Source organism: Mytilus californianus, unplaced genomic scaffold, assembly GCF_021869535.1.
Source record: "Mytilus californianus isolate M0D057914Y unplaced genomic scaffold, xbMytCali1.0.p SCAF_58, whole genome shotgun sequence".
Classification (NCBI taxonomy): Eukaryota; Metazoa; Mollusca; class Bivalvia; order Mytilida; family Mytilidae; genus Mytilus; species Mytilus californianus.
Window position 1 is genome coordinate 636978 of NW_026262710.1, and position 17135 is coordinate 654112.

At 31.6% G+C, this 17135-nt stretch overlaps 1 protein-coding gene across 3 annotated transcripts in view; it reads right to left on the reverse strand.

The window, feature by feature from the left end:
• Positions 1 to 5018: 5018 nt before the first annotated feature.
• LOC127704110 (multiple epidermal growth factor-like domains protein 10) overlaps positions 5019 to 17135 on the reverse strand; it is a 39775-nt gene continuing 27658 nt past the window's right edge. For 2 of the 3 annotated variants that reach the window (XM_052208009.1, XM_052208008.1), the window contains 6 exons: positions 14869 to 14939; positions 14430 to 14471; positions 13135 to 13176; positions 8876 to 8984; positions 6123 to 6163; positions 5019 to 5544 (listed from right to left, as the gene is read on the reverse strand). In XM_052208009.1, the coding sequence (XP_052063969.1) occupies positions 5237 to 5544; positions 6123 to 6163; positions 8876 to 8984; positions 13135 to 13176; positions 14430 to 14471; positions 14869 to 14939 (613 nt within the window). In that variant the 3' untranslated portion in view covers positions 5019 to 5236. The remainder of the gene's footprint in view (positions 5545 to 6122; positions 6164 to 8875; positions 8985 to 13134; positions 13177 to 14429; positions 14472 to 14868; positions 14940 to 17135) is intronic. The other variant, XM_052208010.1, reaches the window with a different exon arrangement.

Below are 17135 nucleotides of genomic sequence, written 5' to 3' on the forward strand. Positions count from 1 at the left end.
GTTAAATTCCTACGGAAGCCCATAGGGGACCTAAAAAAATAATATTATATCGTTATCTCAATATATATATCGTTATTTCGATATAATTAAATCGTTATCTCGATATATTTATATTTCTTGTGCTGCAAATGGGGCATGCACTAATAGGGGAACGAAACGAACATAGATATAAGGGAACGAAACGGACATAAATTTAGATGGATCATCTCGGTTCTAAACCTATCGGACCGCTTTGATTACAATTGAACCCTATAGGTGCCGGGCCTAGGTGTAACCAATTTGACCATAATTATGACTGTAAATAAAGAGATATGTCTCGCCTGTTGCAAATTGTCCGTGAGGCATTCAGTGGCGGATTGAGAGGGGGGCGAAATGGCCCTTTTACTTTGAAAAAATATGAATTTTTTGGCAAATCTTCATATTTTGTAAATTATATACCCAAAATGTTTGCGCCTTCCCGACTACGTCTCAGCCTATATGGGGTATCGGAATGATAACCTGGCCGGTACGGATTTACTCATTCACTTATCTATAAATATCACAAACTTTAGCATTGAATTTGCATTGAAAACTCCAAAGTCAATGGACCGTGACTGCGGGGTCATAGGCGTAAAATCATCATGAATCCGAAATATACTACCGGATACTAATGCAACTACATACAAAATATTATGATCTAGCATCAGTGGTTCATGTGTAACTTGAGCTAAATCATAAACGTGAAAATTGTGAACGCTGCCGCTGACGCCGTCGAAAAAGCAAAACCTAAGTCTCATGCATTCTTTGTTTAATTTTATTTACATATGTATGAAGAATTTAATAGTATTTAAATCTAATTCTAAGTGACAAAACCTTAGCTTATATAATTATATCGAGATAACGATTTAATTATATCGATATAACGAAATAGATATATCGATATGACGATATAAATATATCGAGATAACGATTTAATTATATCGAAATAGCGATATATATATATATATGGGTCATTTTCAAAAAATGTCGAATTTTCAATACACCCATGCTAATTTTTTTATTTCTAATGGAAATTTCAGTTGTAATTGTTTAAATGAAAGCTTGTAGGATTTATGATTCAGAGCATTAATAATAAACACGATTTACATCTATTTTCATAAGATTAAAATGTATTTAAGTCCGATTTTTGGGTAATTTGTGTGCGTACAGTTTTAGAAAAACACATTTCAAATGATTTTTTTCCGATTTTCTGATCGCCTTGATATCTGCAAAAGGGACTTTTTAAGAACGTTAATAATTACTCTAACGAAAAATCGTAGCTTCTTTATCATTATATGTAACATTTTATCTACAAACTTAATTCAATCCGCGTACATGAAATTCATGTCCATCCTGTTACCGCTACTTAAATCAGCCGTTAAATTATTCTCCCTATGAATATTGAATAAGTCAGTGTTGATTTCAAAAGTGCAAAGTAACCTTTACATTTAACACAGCACGTTTCTTGAACGACAGTGTAGAGAAAAGAAATTTCAAGACATTTAGTGAAAAAAAATAGAGGGTACTTTTTTTCATGTCTATGCTGTTACCAACAATTTTGATTAATTACACCAAAAGTATACTTGTAAAAAGTGCAATAACGTGTTGGAAACCAAATTCACAACAGAAAAACATTATCACCTTACCAAAGGGAGTAGTTATTTCACAACAGCATTCGAAAATGAAGAAATTTGTCTATCCTGTTATGTCTATCCTGTTACTATGGTTGCTATGGTTACAGTAACAGGATAGACAATTGTAGACAGAAACGTCGTTAAAAAGTTTATCATAACATATAGTTGCAAACAGAATGAAATCTTTCGTTGTTTGAACTCATCTTAAGGTTATAACGTCTTAATCTTCCCAATTTAGCATTTGCAGGTGCAATACTGATATCGGTAACAGGATAAACACTGGACACTTTTAATTTGCAAAACACTCATTCGTGATTGACAAAAAAATCAACTCGTGAATCGTGATGAGACTCCCCCCCCCCCCCCCATCCCCAATCATAGACAAAAAGGTAACAGGATAGAACTTTATATAGTGATATATCATTAACGTACGTTCCTGTTACCAATGACATAAAGACAAAAGTAAACTAACATGTGAGGGATTTACTTGATGTTGGGTTTATTTAAAAGAGAGAAAAAATGCCGAACCATATGAATTGCTATCTTAGACTTGCATTACTGGTGGTAATTTTTACAACCTTTGAAAACCAATTTTTAGAGGCATTTTTCAGTACAACCTGGAAATTTGGCAAATAATCTATTATTTCACAAAATGAATATATATAGAAGATTATTCTCTTGAAAACCATCTAATTGGCTACGAAAAACAAGCTTAAAATTTTATCTAAACCTTTTCTTAATAACCCAAAATTTCTTTTGAAAATGGTAACAGGAGAGACAAAATATTGTACCACCTATCAAAAAATGTTTCACGATATTCTTGTATGACATTATTAAGATTGCATCTTGTAATATGTTGTTCTATAAGTACTGTTTGTTTTGATTTGCTTATGTAGAGGGTTGTTTGAATAAGTAACTTTTAAAAAAATTTTCAATTTCAAAATTCGACATTTTTTGAAAATGACCCATATATATTGAGATAACGATATAATATTATTTTTTTTAGGTCCCCTATGGGCTTCCGTACATTTCAGAGTATCACAGTAAGACAAAATTACAAATAAAAAGTCCTTACAGAATTTTAATTTACAGAGAAAATGATAAATATTGATGTTTCACCCCTAAATATAATTTTAAGTGATAGTTGTGATCTAAGTTGGTAGGTACATTTTTTGATATTACTTTAAATACAACCTGTGCAGAGAGTCAATGCATCTTGAATTTCCATCGAAGCCATCAGATGCAAGTCTAAAAAAGAAACATCCTACATTTTTTTTGTAATTCTATGATCCTAGATTCCCAAAGGAGCTAGGATTATGGCAATTTATGATTCCCATTAGCCTATTTTTTTCAAAGGATATGTTAATAAATTGTTCAGCTCTTTACCGGACAAGGAAAACAAATTGTTCTTCGGTGTGTTAGGTGAGTTTAAATATTATGTTATATGTATTGGTCACAAAATGTTGCTTAAGATTTATTTCAAATCATACCTTTATAACAGATATATAGAAATTATGCACTCGATATATTCGGAAACCATATATGTACAGATTCGATATTATTGGCTCCTGCAATTCCTTTGTTTCTATACATATTAAACAAGTACAACTTATCCTTTTTGATCGATCATAGTAAAAATCGACATTTTTCAATACTTGGTTTAAACAATTTTCTATTCAATAAATCAAATCATGATATATATAAGATGATAATTACATTAAACAATAGGATTCAGAATCAAGCAACGTTGCTTATTTTAATTTGTCTCAAAAAGATCAATTTGAATACTTAGTTAATACTCAGTCTGCATCACCTTTATATCCAAAAGTTGAGATGTAGCTATATGAGGATAATAATGTTTATCGGTTTACTGATAATACAGGTTTAATAAAAGTTATAATTCCGTATTTATTTCGAGTCCCCCCTTTTATCTTTGCATTCTGAACTTTGACCGTGTCTGTCACGTGACTTAAGCGTATTGTGACGTCACTTCCAAATTTTCTAACGTTTGAACGGGAAGCTTGTTCAATCCCACCCACCTACCCCGACAATATCCTATTTTGGATTATTTTTTCTGCTGTTGTTTTTTTTTAATGTTTTTTCAGGTATATGCCTAGTGAGTTTAGGAAGGCCGGAAACGGATCCAGCTGGAGACAATTGATTTTCGGACTAAATGGAGTATGGCAATTATTGTAGAGGATGAACTTTTCGACTCGTCTAAAATAACATAATATTGCAGTGGTTGTGTCAAGTTATATCGTGAACTGTTATTGCAATTTCACGTTTTTACGAATGCTTTTAAATTGAGGATGGAACATTTTTATATAAATACTTGATACTGATTTCAAACAGACAGTGCTAGTTTTACGCATCTTATAATCTGCTGATGTCTTGATGGCGGACGTTTACTAAGAAAGGAGAAAACTTTAATTTCTAGAATTCAACTCTATAAACATATAGATGTGTACGTTTCCATAAAAGGATTTCTTTTTAATGCATTTTGATATTGTTCATTGTTTGTTAGTATTATCTTTAATAAAACAGTTGTCGCAGTATTAGTGCAGAGGCGGGATCTGGCAAGATGACAGGGGTCATGACCCTATAATTCTACGTTTGACCATTTGTTAAAATATTCTCCTGTGGTGCCACAGGGAAGTTGTGTTTTTTATAAACGGCTTTCTCTTGTTTACCAGAGCGGCCGGTTCATCACTGTTACCAGTTTTGAATTTTATCCTCCGAGTACCGAGGAAGCGTTATTCAAGTTATGGCCTAGCGTCAGTGTGGGGTCGTGCTCCTCGTTCACTCTAATTTTCCTTAGAGGAACTTTTGTTACTTCTGTTACCAGAAGAACACCTACTTGCCAATATTAAAAATGCCGGCGGTTTGTATCGTCTTGCCAGACCTCGTTTACTGTTTTTTCCCTGCGGCCGATTTTATTCCACTTAAGATTTCTTGAATTATTTAGTTTTAAGGAGTTGCGGAATGATCGCCTATGAGACAACACGATTGTACAAACAACGTTGGTATTAGCATCTAAAGGTAACCGTACAACCTTCAACAATGAGCAAAACATTTACCATATGCGGCCGGTTTTATTCCACACATTTTTTCTTGAATTATTCTAATCTTTAATTAACATAACTTACACTTAAACCTTCACACAAAAAATTAGATAACTAAACCCACCACCAACTGCTGCAGTATGCAAACTAGATTTGTCAATATTAGCAATATGAGTCAGAAGAGTTTCCATCAATGTGACATAATTTTTTTTTTAAATCGTACACTGAATTTTATAAATCTTCTTCAGAAAGCACAGACAACTTTTTGAATATGAATTTACTTTCAAAAAGAAATGAATTTCGTCAATACCTGTTCTCGGGTTATTTGTATTATTTACATCATGCTTTTGAATAGTCTCGGGCATTGTTTTACGTTTTTCCATTTTTATTCAAAACATTGTACATATCTTAAACATCAAAATTATAATTAGACACATGTAAATGTGTTCTTTCTTTGCGAAACACAATACAGAATCATTTGATTGTATACCAAATTTATTTTGAAAATTTAATTCAGATTGATCAACTTTCATTTGGTCTGTCAGACTGATCTGTCTTTTCAGATGTCTTTTCGCAATCATTTCCAATCCCATCAATTGGTTCGGTGTACTCTGTCGGCATATTATATAGGTAGTTGTTGATGCGAGATATCTCATTTGTTTGTTTAAGTGACAAATGGTTATATTGGTTATCCAGGTCACACTGTGATAATTTTCTCCCGTAAACTGTCATTGGTCTGACCATCTTCGACTCTCTAATTTCAGAGTAAGCATTTTCGTCGTCTTCGTTTGCATGCCGTCTTTTGTGCCTCTCATGAACTGACGACATTTCTAAAATGTATAAATATACTTAAAAGTAAACATCGTATACGAATCTGAATGTTACATTTTGATGGAAAAGTTGTTCAAGATAAATTGACATTTAAAGCTTGAAGTCCATTGGCTTACATTATACCACATTGGCGATGGACTACTATAGTTTTTGAAATTCACCAGGTACCAGATGAGCATCATTTTAGTGTAAAACAAATCTGTAACGTCACACATACTCAGCTTTTTAAGCAAGAAACTGCATTGTTCTGCTTTTATGAAATAAAATAAACATGCAAATATTACCAAAAAAAAAAAAGAAGCATTTTCGTGTAAGAATCTATGTTGTTTCTCCCAAACTCCCGTTCGACCCGGTAGTTGAGTTATCCATTCCCTTCGTCAAGAATGTTACTGTGATTTTACTTAGTTTCGTCATCTAGATGAAACATTTGAATGTCCATTAAGAGACATTTTTCACTTTTCTGATAGCTTGTTTAATTCTGTTTATAGATATTACAAGTACTTGTCTACAGTTAAGAACCAATGCAATGCATAAACCTACCATTACTACCATATAGCATATATATTTCTGTACTTACGCGAATCTGTTATTCGTCTACATATTTTTTCTCTTTCCTTCCTAAAACAAATTGCCAGTAACCACATTCATAAATGTTCTACTCTTAAACTACACAGATTTAAATATATTAATTTGATAAACTCAACAGAGTATGTGTGTCTCACCTGGCATTAAACACTGCACGTCGTGGCATATAAATCAATCCAAGATTATAAATCTTATAGGATGTCACGGGAATCAGATAAACAATTAGCCTTGAACAATTCATCGTCATATAAAATAAAATATTTTCTGAGTGCATTTCTACAATTGTTCTTTTAAAACAAAACTTCTTAATTAATTGGTACAAGTCTTTCTCTGACTCTGATAAAACAAATCAGGTCAACCAATTTAGAAACGAGATTCCAAATGTACGTTGTAGGTCAGTGTGTCATATTTTTGATGTTTTGATTGGTCCAGACGCCATTTACAAAGACGTTGTGACTGATCAACGTAAGCGAGCGAAGACAGTTAGTTGAATATCTGCATTGGTCTAGTCACAACAATCTTCATGTAAATTCATTAAATGTCTATTGGACAAATGAATAAAAGTAAATTATGAAAAATAATATTTTCAAATTATGCAACTTTTCTTATGCAATCCATTTTGAAACTAAAATTTCTCTAATATTAGTAAATGTTATGTATTTTAAACCCTCGTTACCATTATTAAAAAGCTATCCACCCGAGACCAAATCACGTAGATGTAAGTAACTATTTTTCACAGTTCGGCCTTCAACAATAAGAACATCCAATACCACATAACAAGCTACAGAGGCCCCGACATGACAAAATTAAAAAAAAACAAAAAATAAGTTGTAACGCAAAAAAACAACTGCCTGATTTATGCTCAAATAACAACAATAAAACAAATATACCAACTATACCCACTGCAATACAAGTTGCTGACATGGAACAGACACGTTTGTAAAAGGTTTCTACAAGAACAGTTAAACTTCCCAACAATTTGATTTGTATCTATCAAATAATTTTGTAAAGGTTTTAAGGAAGTGGATGTAACAAACTTCCTGACTTTAACATTTACCAGTTATGAATAGATGATTTTCAGTGAAATACAAAACGACACAACAGATACTGGTATAGCGAACGAGTTAGAAAATATACACACCGAAAGGAGGGACAGAAAGAACATCAACATCCAAAAACCAAAATTAAAAATGGGGACGAAAAATTTCCTCCTTTTTGTTAACTTTTGTAGAGTATTCCATGTCGAACGGATATATTTAATTTAGAAAATGACAGTTATTGCTGTTTATATTAGATTCATTTAAAGTAAATTCCCTTAAGTATATTCCGCAGTATAGTAAAAAAAATACTTGATTTTTTAAAGCAAAAAATCATCAAAGTAACTGCAAAATGACTTAGACGGATCTTTACTGAGTTAGGCAATAAACTGTGATCCGTAACAATACATTAAGTCTGCTGTTACAGGAGAGCAATTAGTTCCCATAGGAATACACAAAACATATCGATAAACATTGTATTAAGAAATGTTTTATTTTTAACAAGTGCACAAACTACAAGTATACAATAGAAATTACAGGGATTCGAAAACGGGAAGAACTTATATCAATCAGTTCCCTAAATACAGATAAGCTATAAAAAAAATTAATTCATTCATTGATTTATCTGACAATCTTACACGGTTCGAAAACTGAACTACAAAAGGAACGAGAACTGATTCGCCGACAGGTACATCTATGCGTCTCCTGCTATGGATGCATCATCCGCAATACGAGTTTACTGTGGCCGAGAACGTTTCCAAAATAATCCTGAATGGAGATTTTTGTATATGATGAGTATCAAAAGTTGTGTGGAATGATATATGCCTAATTTTTAACCAAAACGTGGTTGAAAATGTCACAGTGGTTTCAAAGGAGAAGATACAATATACGATATGTATCAAAAGGACGATTGGCATAAACAATGGTCATTGTTAGTTTGTTTTTAACAGAATAACATTTTCCCACTTCCTTCCGTCTCAGTTTCGACATCATGAAGGCAATAACTATGATAATCAACTTATTAGATTTAGACAAAGTTTGAAATTGACAACTGTAAATGCTCTATGTATTAAACTCAAATTTCCTCGTGTTTAAAAGCTATTTGTCATCTTTTATGAAAAAGAAAGTTGAACTATACTAGTATGTGGGATTGTGTTACTCTGTTAAATTTAATCTCAATGTGACAAATTTCTCCATGTACAGAAATAGAAAACTCCGTTTCAAGCTATAATTGGCAAACCCAAAATTTATATGAAAATGTTTACGCGTTGCTGTTTAATAATGTAGTCATCTGTAGATTTAACGTGCGTCTGGCGTACCAAAGTATAAGCCTGGCTTCTTTTATGTGTTTTTAGAGCTTCATCACATCTATTATTAAACGATAAGATTTTTAGAACAACATTTTTTAATGGAAAGCCTAGATATATGGACAAAGAATCAAGTGAAAACAATTACAATAAGTCCTTAAAAATATATGAGAGAAAACATTATGATTGTTCTTAAAAGATAATAAAAATAAATTCTAATAATTTAGTGGGCACGTTTTAATGATTTTTCACACTTAATATGCAGGGAATATTTTGTTTCGAGTTATACTAATATTTGTGTTGTTATTTGGTTGAAACGAATTTGTTTTTCTGGTAACTTTTATTAGTCACTTTCATGTTCTGAAATAACACGCGGAGATGTCTATTTTAAAATTACATACCATACCATAACTAAAACGATAATAACCAAAACAGTTAGTAGCACGGCAATAATTATACTGTTGACTGGGTCTCCGCCATCATCACCTTGCAATGTATGAGTCATATGTTCTACAATGTATTTTTATAAAACAAATTGAAAAAAAACCATGGCCAATTTGAAATATAGAAAAGTGTTTAGATTTAATTCATCATGATTACAAGTACACATAATCTAAATTAACCACAACGTTTAAATCTCTGCAACAATATATTTTCATTTTGTCTAGGTAGGCTATTTTTTTTAAATGTTTTGTTTTGATAAGAGGAGTTTAAGAAGTATATAATAAGGGAATGTTTGAAGTGTTTAATGTAAATTTCGATCTGTGCTTTAACTTATTTTACAAAATGTTTTGTGAAATATTAAATTAGGTGCAACAGTTTATTAAGAATAACATGTTCATTTGAAATTTTTTATTGAATAACATATTTAAAGCTTTGTATCTGTAATCATTCAATGTTTCACCATTGTTTGTTTGGTTGTTGTATGAGGGAAACAAGTAATAACTAAATAAAGACATGTAAAAAAAATCATATGATATTATAAAATCAATGCCATTATTATATTTTTGTACTACTTATGAGTTAGCTCAAACACGATTGCGATACAATATATAATTGATCCGAGTTTAGAAAGGCAAATATTTGCATAAATAAAATCGCTTCGTAATTGGCGGATAATCACCTGTAGATAATGTTGTATTTTTTGGATAACAGACTACAAGGCAAATGTTACAAATAGTCCATCAGCATACGTATCGAATAAAGGCAACAGTAGTATACCGCTGTTCAAAAGTCATAAATTGAAAGAAAACAAATCCGGGTTACAAACTAAAACCGAGGGAAACACATCAACTATAAAAGAAAACAACAGAACAACACAAACACTGAAGTGCAACAAAAACAAACGCCAACATACATAGAAACGAACTATTTGATAACAACTGCCATATTCCTGACTTGGTACAGGACATTTTTAAAAAATGGTGGGTTGAACCTGATTTTATGGCTAGCCAAACCTCCGCTTATATGGCAATGTTAAAAAATATATCGCTAAAATGACAACACTACGTGACAGGAATACAACACAAACATACGCAAGAACACTCATCACAGAGAAACGTACAATAAATAATAAATAAACCGCAGAATAACAACGAACATCTTCCATTAACGACAGCACAGGACATCACAAACAGTGACGTATTTTTGTGACGAATATTTAATCTTGAAATACATACAATTATTTTCACAATACTAGTCCAAACAATTATCATGATTATGACGATATTTTAAATTGATGCTGTGACGACGTCATAATTATTTGGACTAACACAATACTTTATCCATGGAAAATGGATATAAACTCGAGTATACTGACAAATAAAATATGTGAAATGTACCGAAAATACAGAATTCAAATCACAAACGATAAGTGATAGCAGAATATTAAACCGAATCCACAAAAGAAACATCATAACTGAATACATGAATGTTGGATGTATAAATACAGAGACACGTCATGTAGCAATGCAAATTCACCCTCGGCAAAACAGTCATATTTGGGAATAGGTCACGTTCGGTACTTAGCAGACAGACGACATAGATGTTAAACCACAATCTAAGACGTGGTAAAAATGTCGTTAGTAAGATTAGACACTGACATATCGTATAGATCAACCAATTCGTGATGGTGTCCATAAAATTTACGGAGTGTCATTTTTAATCTTTCCTCCTTAAAACTCTGTTGGACCAATTTCTGCGTAAGGAGCACACTCCTGTATATGAAGTCCGTATAGTGTGAAGCATAACGTATCAATTGAGATATGTAAACACCATACGACGGAGCAGAGGGTATGTTACTGCTGAGAAATGGGAAATTGATAATTGGGAAGTTGAAATCACCCAGTTTGTCATAGATTTTAGTGTGAAGTCGTCCATCTGTGTCAATTTTGAAGAAAAGATTAAAGTATGAAGCAGTCCTTCTAGTATCAGTAGTATCCTTAATTTCAAGTTCACTGGGATATATGATATGCATGTGCTGACTGAAATATATGTTATTTAGTGATAGGACATCATCAATATATCTGAAAGAAAAATTAAAATTTTTGCAAGGTGTGTTTTCTTTTTGTCTTTTAGAAGGTTCTGAATGCATTCTGCTTCATACGAGTACAAAAACAAGTCGGCAAGAAGGGGTGCACAATTAGTACCCATTGGAATACCGACTGTCTGTTGAAATATAAATCCTCCAAACTCAACAAATATATTGTCAACAAAAAAGTCCAGCATTTTGATAATATCATCTTCAGTGTATTTTCTGATAGAATCAGTGGGGTTCTTCACAAAATAAGAATTATTATAACCCGAAACAAGAAATTTATATCTACAATTCCCATTTTTATAGAAAAAGCTCTGTTTATTGATATGGTGAAGTCGATCTTTCAATTGAGTATAGGGAATAGTAGTGTAAAGCGTAGAAAAATCAAAGGTCTTAATGTTGCTGCAAAATTGCAGAGATTGTGATCTAAGATTTAGCAGTAGATTTTTAGAATTTTTGAGAATCCACATCTGATTGACTCCACTGCTTGAATATATCTCATCACAATATTCATGGAACCCAGTGTTCATAAATCAAATTTTTACCTTAATCATTTTGCATAGGTTCAAACAACACACACCACGACAGATATCAAAGAATCTTTGATGCAATACAGATATGTATTATGTGACGTTTAATATTGGTTGTTGGATGATGACCCATCCACTTATCAAAATATCGATAGAAACGGCTTTGAGCTTTCCTAATGCAGGTTAATCCAGAAAAGCGCTACGGATGCAGGACATCTATAAGTGGTGTTTTAATAAAATACCACTGCTGGTTCAGTCCCCGAGGATATGATCAGCTCAGTAGTCAGTACTTCTAACACGTCTTTCATAAATTGGCCGTTTATATAGATTTAGAAAGTATTAAGAAACTGAGGTGTCAACTCCCGCAAGCAAAGTTGAACTTATATAGATGTGCCTATTAATTTAAGGTCCCTTTTAGTCATATAGCTCTACTACGGTTTCGGTACTTTTACATCCTTAGCATCCAAATATTCGGCTATGAGTGTTCCTGACAAAGTGTTGTTTTCATGTTTAACCATAGCACAAATAAACGGTAGCATGTGTCTAAGAAACGAATAACTTAAGTTCACTAGGAATTATTCTATAATATAAGTGAACATATCTTCAAAGCAAAGGATCATTTATTTCGTAGGAAGATTTTAACATTGTAACCCAAGATGTATTTTTACCATCGTCATTTATTCCTGATGCTGTTGGTGAACATTGGACTCCAACTTCAACAGAACGCTAAGTATCGACTTCACGTTTTTATGCAATCGTTCGTTAAACGTCCATTTTTAAATACGATTTTGCTTTTTATAAGTATGCTGATACTTGTTAAAAGTATATCGATGCTTTTTATGCAACTGCTGGTGGAGATTTCCTCCCCTAAGTTTCAACAGTACTTCTGTGTTGACCTGAATTATCATTTATATTGTCATCATTACAAATTAACTGTTTACAAAACTTAGAATTTTTCGAATTATAGGGATTTTCTTCCCCAGGAATAGATTACCTCAGCTGCAAAACCTTTCGGAGTTTTGGGTCCTCAATTTTAATTATTCATTATTCGTGAATCAAAATACTTGTTAGAAGTTTACCGATGATTTCGGTATAAAAAAGGATACATATTCAAAATATTATGCCATTTATTAAAGTTTATTAATATTTTTTTTAAATACAAGCTTATTTTTTTTAAATGTATGTCTTGAATGCTTGCCAAAGTATCAGGATACTTTAAAAGAGTATACCGATGGTTTAAATTGATATCATGATTGTAAGATTTATCCTAATTTAAATACTTGATATACGAAATATAATAAAATTATTTTGAAGCTGACGCGCATTATCCTATAACCAACAGGTCACATTATCTGTTGAACTCTATAAGAAAAAAGATCAATCTCTAAAAGTTCGTCAATTTAAACATTTTGACTGTCATTTACACGAAGTGAAAAACGAAGTTTTTTAAATTCGGGACAGAATCAAATCTAAGGATAAATTAGGACGATGTTAGATCTATGTCATAGATCTTTTGAAAAACTATCTTATGAGGTAAAATATTACAGGCAATAATAATGTGCATGAAAGGAAGAAAAAAATAAAGCATTCTTACTTGTTGGTATTGTCAATTCATCTTTCAAAGTGGTGGATGACTCTGAAAATAATTTAAAAGTTAACAAATTTTTATTTTTCTCAAAATGTGATTGGTAAGGAATGTGTCATTATTTACACCTTATGCAGCGTTCACATTTTATCTAAAAGAAAACAAACAAGCAAAATGGAGTTTTGTTTTAAAAACTTATTCAACCCTTAGTTAACTGCTGGAGGAGGTTTCCTCCACAATGGTATCAACAGGCCAGTAGTCAGCACTTCTGTGTTGATCTGGATTATCATTGATATTGACATAACTACAAATTAACTGTTAACAAAACTTAGAATATGTTTGGAATTATAAGGATTTTCTACCCCAGGAATGGATTACCTCAGCTGCAAAACCTTTCGGAATATTTGGTCCTCAATTTTTATTATTCATTATTCGTGTACCCAAACACTTGTTAGAAGTTTATCAATGCTTTTGGTATATAAAGGGATACATATTCAAAACAGTATGCCATTTATCAAAAATTTAATGATACTTATTTTAAACACAAGTTTATTCTATTAAAATATATGTCTTGAATGCTTGCCAAAGTATCAGTACCGATGGTTTAAATTGATATCATGATTGTTAGATTTATTCTTATTAAAATACTTTTTGAAAGTATCTTGATTTAAAGAGTATCCTTATACAAAGATATGTGTACGGTATACGAAGGGACAGCAGGTATGTTACTGCTAAGAAATTGATAATTTTTTCAATGGTTAACGGAAAATGTTAATTCGACATTACTGTCATTGACATTTGAACCAACATTCAAATAAAATGTCTGAAAGGTTCCTTTGAGAATACAGTCAAATTTATTTCTCTTTAAATCATAAACGTAATTCAACTTCGTGTAAACATTTTTATCGTTTTCGAGCTAATAATCATGTACAGTAAGAAATGCATTTTTTAAAATATGACTGGAGGTAATAAAGAAAAATGAACCGGCGTTATATAAAAAAAATAATTTTGAAGCTGACACGCATTATCCTATAGCCAACAGGTCACATTATCTATTGAACTCTATAAGAAAAAAGATCAATCTCTAAAATTCTTCAATTTAAACATTTTGACTGTCATTTACACGAAGTGAGAAATGAAGTTTTTTAAATTCGGGACAGAATCAAATCGAAGGATAAAGAAGAACGATGTTGAATCTATGTCATAGATCTTTTGAAAAACTAACTTATGAGGTAAAATATAACAAGGCGTTAATAATGTGCATGAAAGTGTGATAAAGGAAGAAAAAAATAAAGCATTTTTACCTGTTGGTACTTTCAATTTATCTTTAAAAGTGGTGGATGACTCTGAAAATAATTTAAAAGTTAACCCATTTTTTTTCTCTCTCAAAATGTTATTGGTAAGGAATGATTATGTGTCATTATTTACGTCTTATGCAGCGTTATCATGTTATCTAAAAGAAAACAAACAATCAAAAATAACGTTTCCAAAGACTTATTGAACCCTTAGTTAAGTTTATTACATTCACTGAAACCTTTTTTTCTTATTATCGTAGTAAAGAATAATGTTGTTTTATATCTCAAATTCAAGAGAGACTTGAATCTTATATTTATGTTTGAGTATCATTAGTCATCGACTATTCTAATTGCAAAATTACATGTTTCAACCTGTGCATAACTCTTGAACTTTTCAATTTGATCTTTTAAAAAATAAATACATTTGTAGTAATATATTGTATAATACCTTTAGCATAAATCAGAGTTATTCCTGTGTCAGTGTTCTTGGTTACTCTGCAACCATGAACTTTGTCACATCTAAAAATGCCATTTTGCATGATCAAGCATTTACAAATTTATCGGCTCCTCTCAATCATACAGATATCTCATATGGAAAAATCTTTCAAATACATTATAAGACAAGGATGCATTTGTTCTACAAGGTAAGAGCTAGAAAATATTGTGTAAGTTTTGTATTTCCATGAGTGTACATGCCTTGAAGTATAGAAATATACCTTTTTTTTGCTTATTTATTTTTTATTTTACTTTATTTTTCTGAGTAAAAGAAATTGGCAATACTATACAAATTATAATTAAAAAATCCCATCTCAATTTTTACAAGCATTTGCTTTCTCTTCAGTTGAATATGTCAGTGTATCATCTTATTTGGGTCATGGTCGCCCTAAATATGCACAACATATTAGCAACTGAGTTGTTTGCATGTTATTGCAAAACATACTCCTCTTTTATATAGCATCATTCCAGGTGTGCATAAGGGCAGCTTATATTTTCATTAGTGGTTTTACAAATAATCAGTCTAAGAAAGGATCATTTCAACAAACATGTGTTGTACCGTACACGTCATGACATATAATTGCATCTACAAATAGAGTATATTTTTTACGATTTATTGCTATTTTAAAAAAAAATATATGAATGCCAACAAGACCTATCAAACATTGATTAACAGACGGGAATGCTAACAGTTACCATACGGTCTACCCATATGAGTAAAGCCCACACTGTATTGTAAACATATGGCAGAAGATACCAAAAGCATATTCAAAGTAGGAGAAATACTGACAACGCAATGGTAAAAATCGAAAAGACGAAGTCCACAAAGCACTACATAAACAAACTAGACTGAGCAACACGAAAATTATATATAATACATATAATAAATTGCCTCGGTATGAAAAATGTATTACAATTCTAAAAGGAAAAAGATTGATGCTGAAACAATAAATAAGAGACAAATATGACAGAAAACAAGCAACAACGACCACTGAATTACAGGCTTCTGACAGACACAGTAAGGATATGGAGGTTAACCATATTGGTGGGCGCACAACACCCCTCTCCAGCCTTACCTGGCACAAAAGAATAACGAAACAAAAAAAATACAAAATAGTCGAAAGCACAAGAAAAAAGAAATAGAAAATGAAACATAGCCGACTTTACGGTATGGGTTTTTTTATTGTTGAATGACGTACGGTTGCCTATAATTTCTTACATACAATTCATTTGAACTCTGAGGGATAGTTGTGTCATTGGCAATCATACAACATCTCCTTATTTTTATAAAAGACACAAGGTACTGATCTTAAAGTACCAGCAGTTACTTAAAGCAATTTAAATCCTGTTTTAACTTATAAATAAACCATATTTTCCAAGACTAAAATATATTTTTAAGACTATAACAAAATGGATTATTTATTAGTAATGTAAATAGGGACGTAAACATATTGGGTTATTCAAGCCATGTTAACAGGGAAACATATTATACAACCAAGGAAACACGGTCATGATGGCAGTTCCTGTTTCTAAAACAAGAAAAGTCAAAAGGTTAATGTATATATTTTTTGTACAGAAATCTTGAGACTTGAAATGTGAGAGTTATTATCTCATGATTGAGATAAAACTTTCAATGAATGTTTCAAATTTTGATCTCCGGATACCTATATGGTGGAGTCCTTATTCCACAGATACTGGGATAGAAAATGAGATTCTGTCCGTTGAATCCGATAATGTATTAGATTATTGGCTTTCTTTCAATATAGGTTGCGCCAGTGTGACGATATTTATAAGCACTCAAACCTCTTCCAAAATATTTGAACAATTTGTTGTCCATACTACAAACTTCTCAAACCAACCAACAACTAAACCATGTTACATGCTTCATTTATAAAAGGAGAAACTCCATTTCCTTTTACTAGGCAAAAGTAATGTATGAAACTCTAATTCTTTATCGAAAGATGATAATGTGCAGAATTATTCGAAATTATGATTTTAACATAGGAATATTCGAAATCATGATTTTAACATAGGAACATTCGAAATTATGATTTTAACATAGGAATATTCGAAATTATGATTTTTACAATGATGCTAAGTGAATCGAAACGCTTAGTGTAATCAATGTATTTTCTGGAAGGTCTTGTTAAAATATTTATACCGATACAAATGCTTAATCCTTAGTCCATAAGTCATTCTTGATAAAAGGACGAAACATAT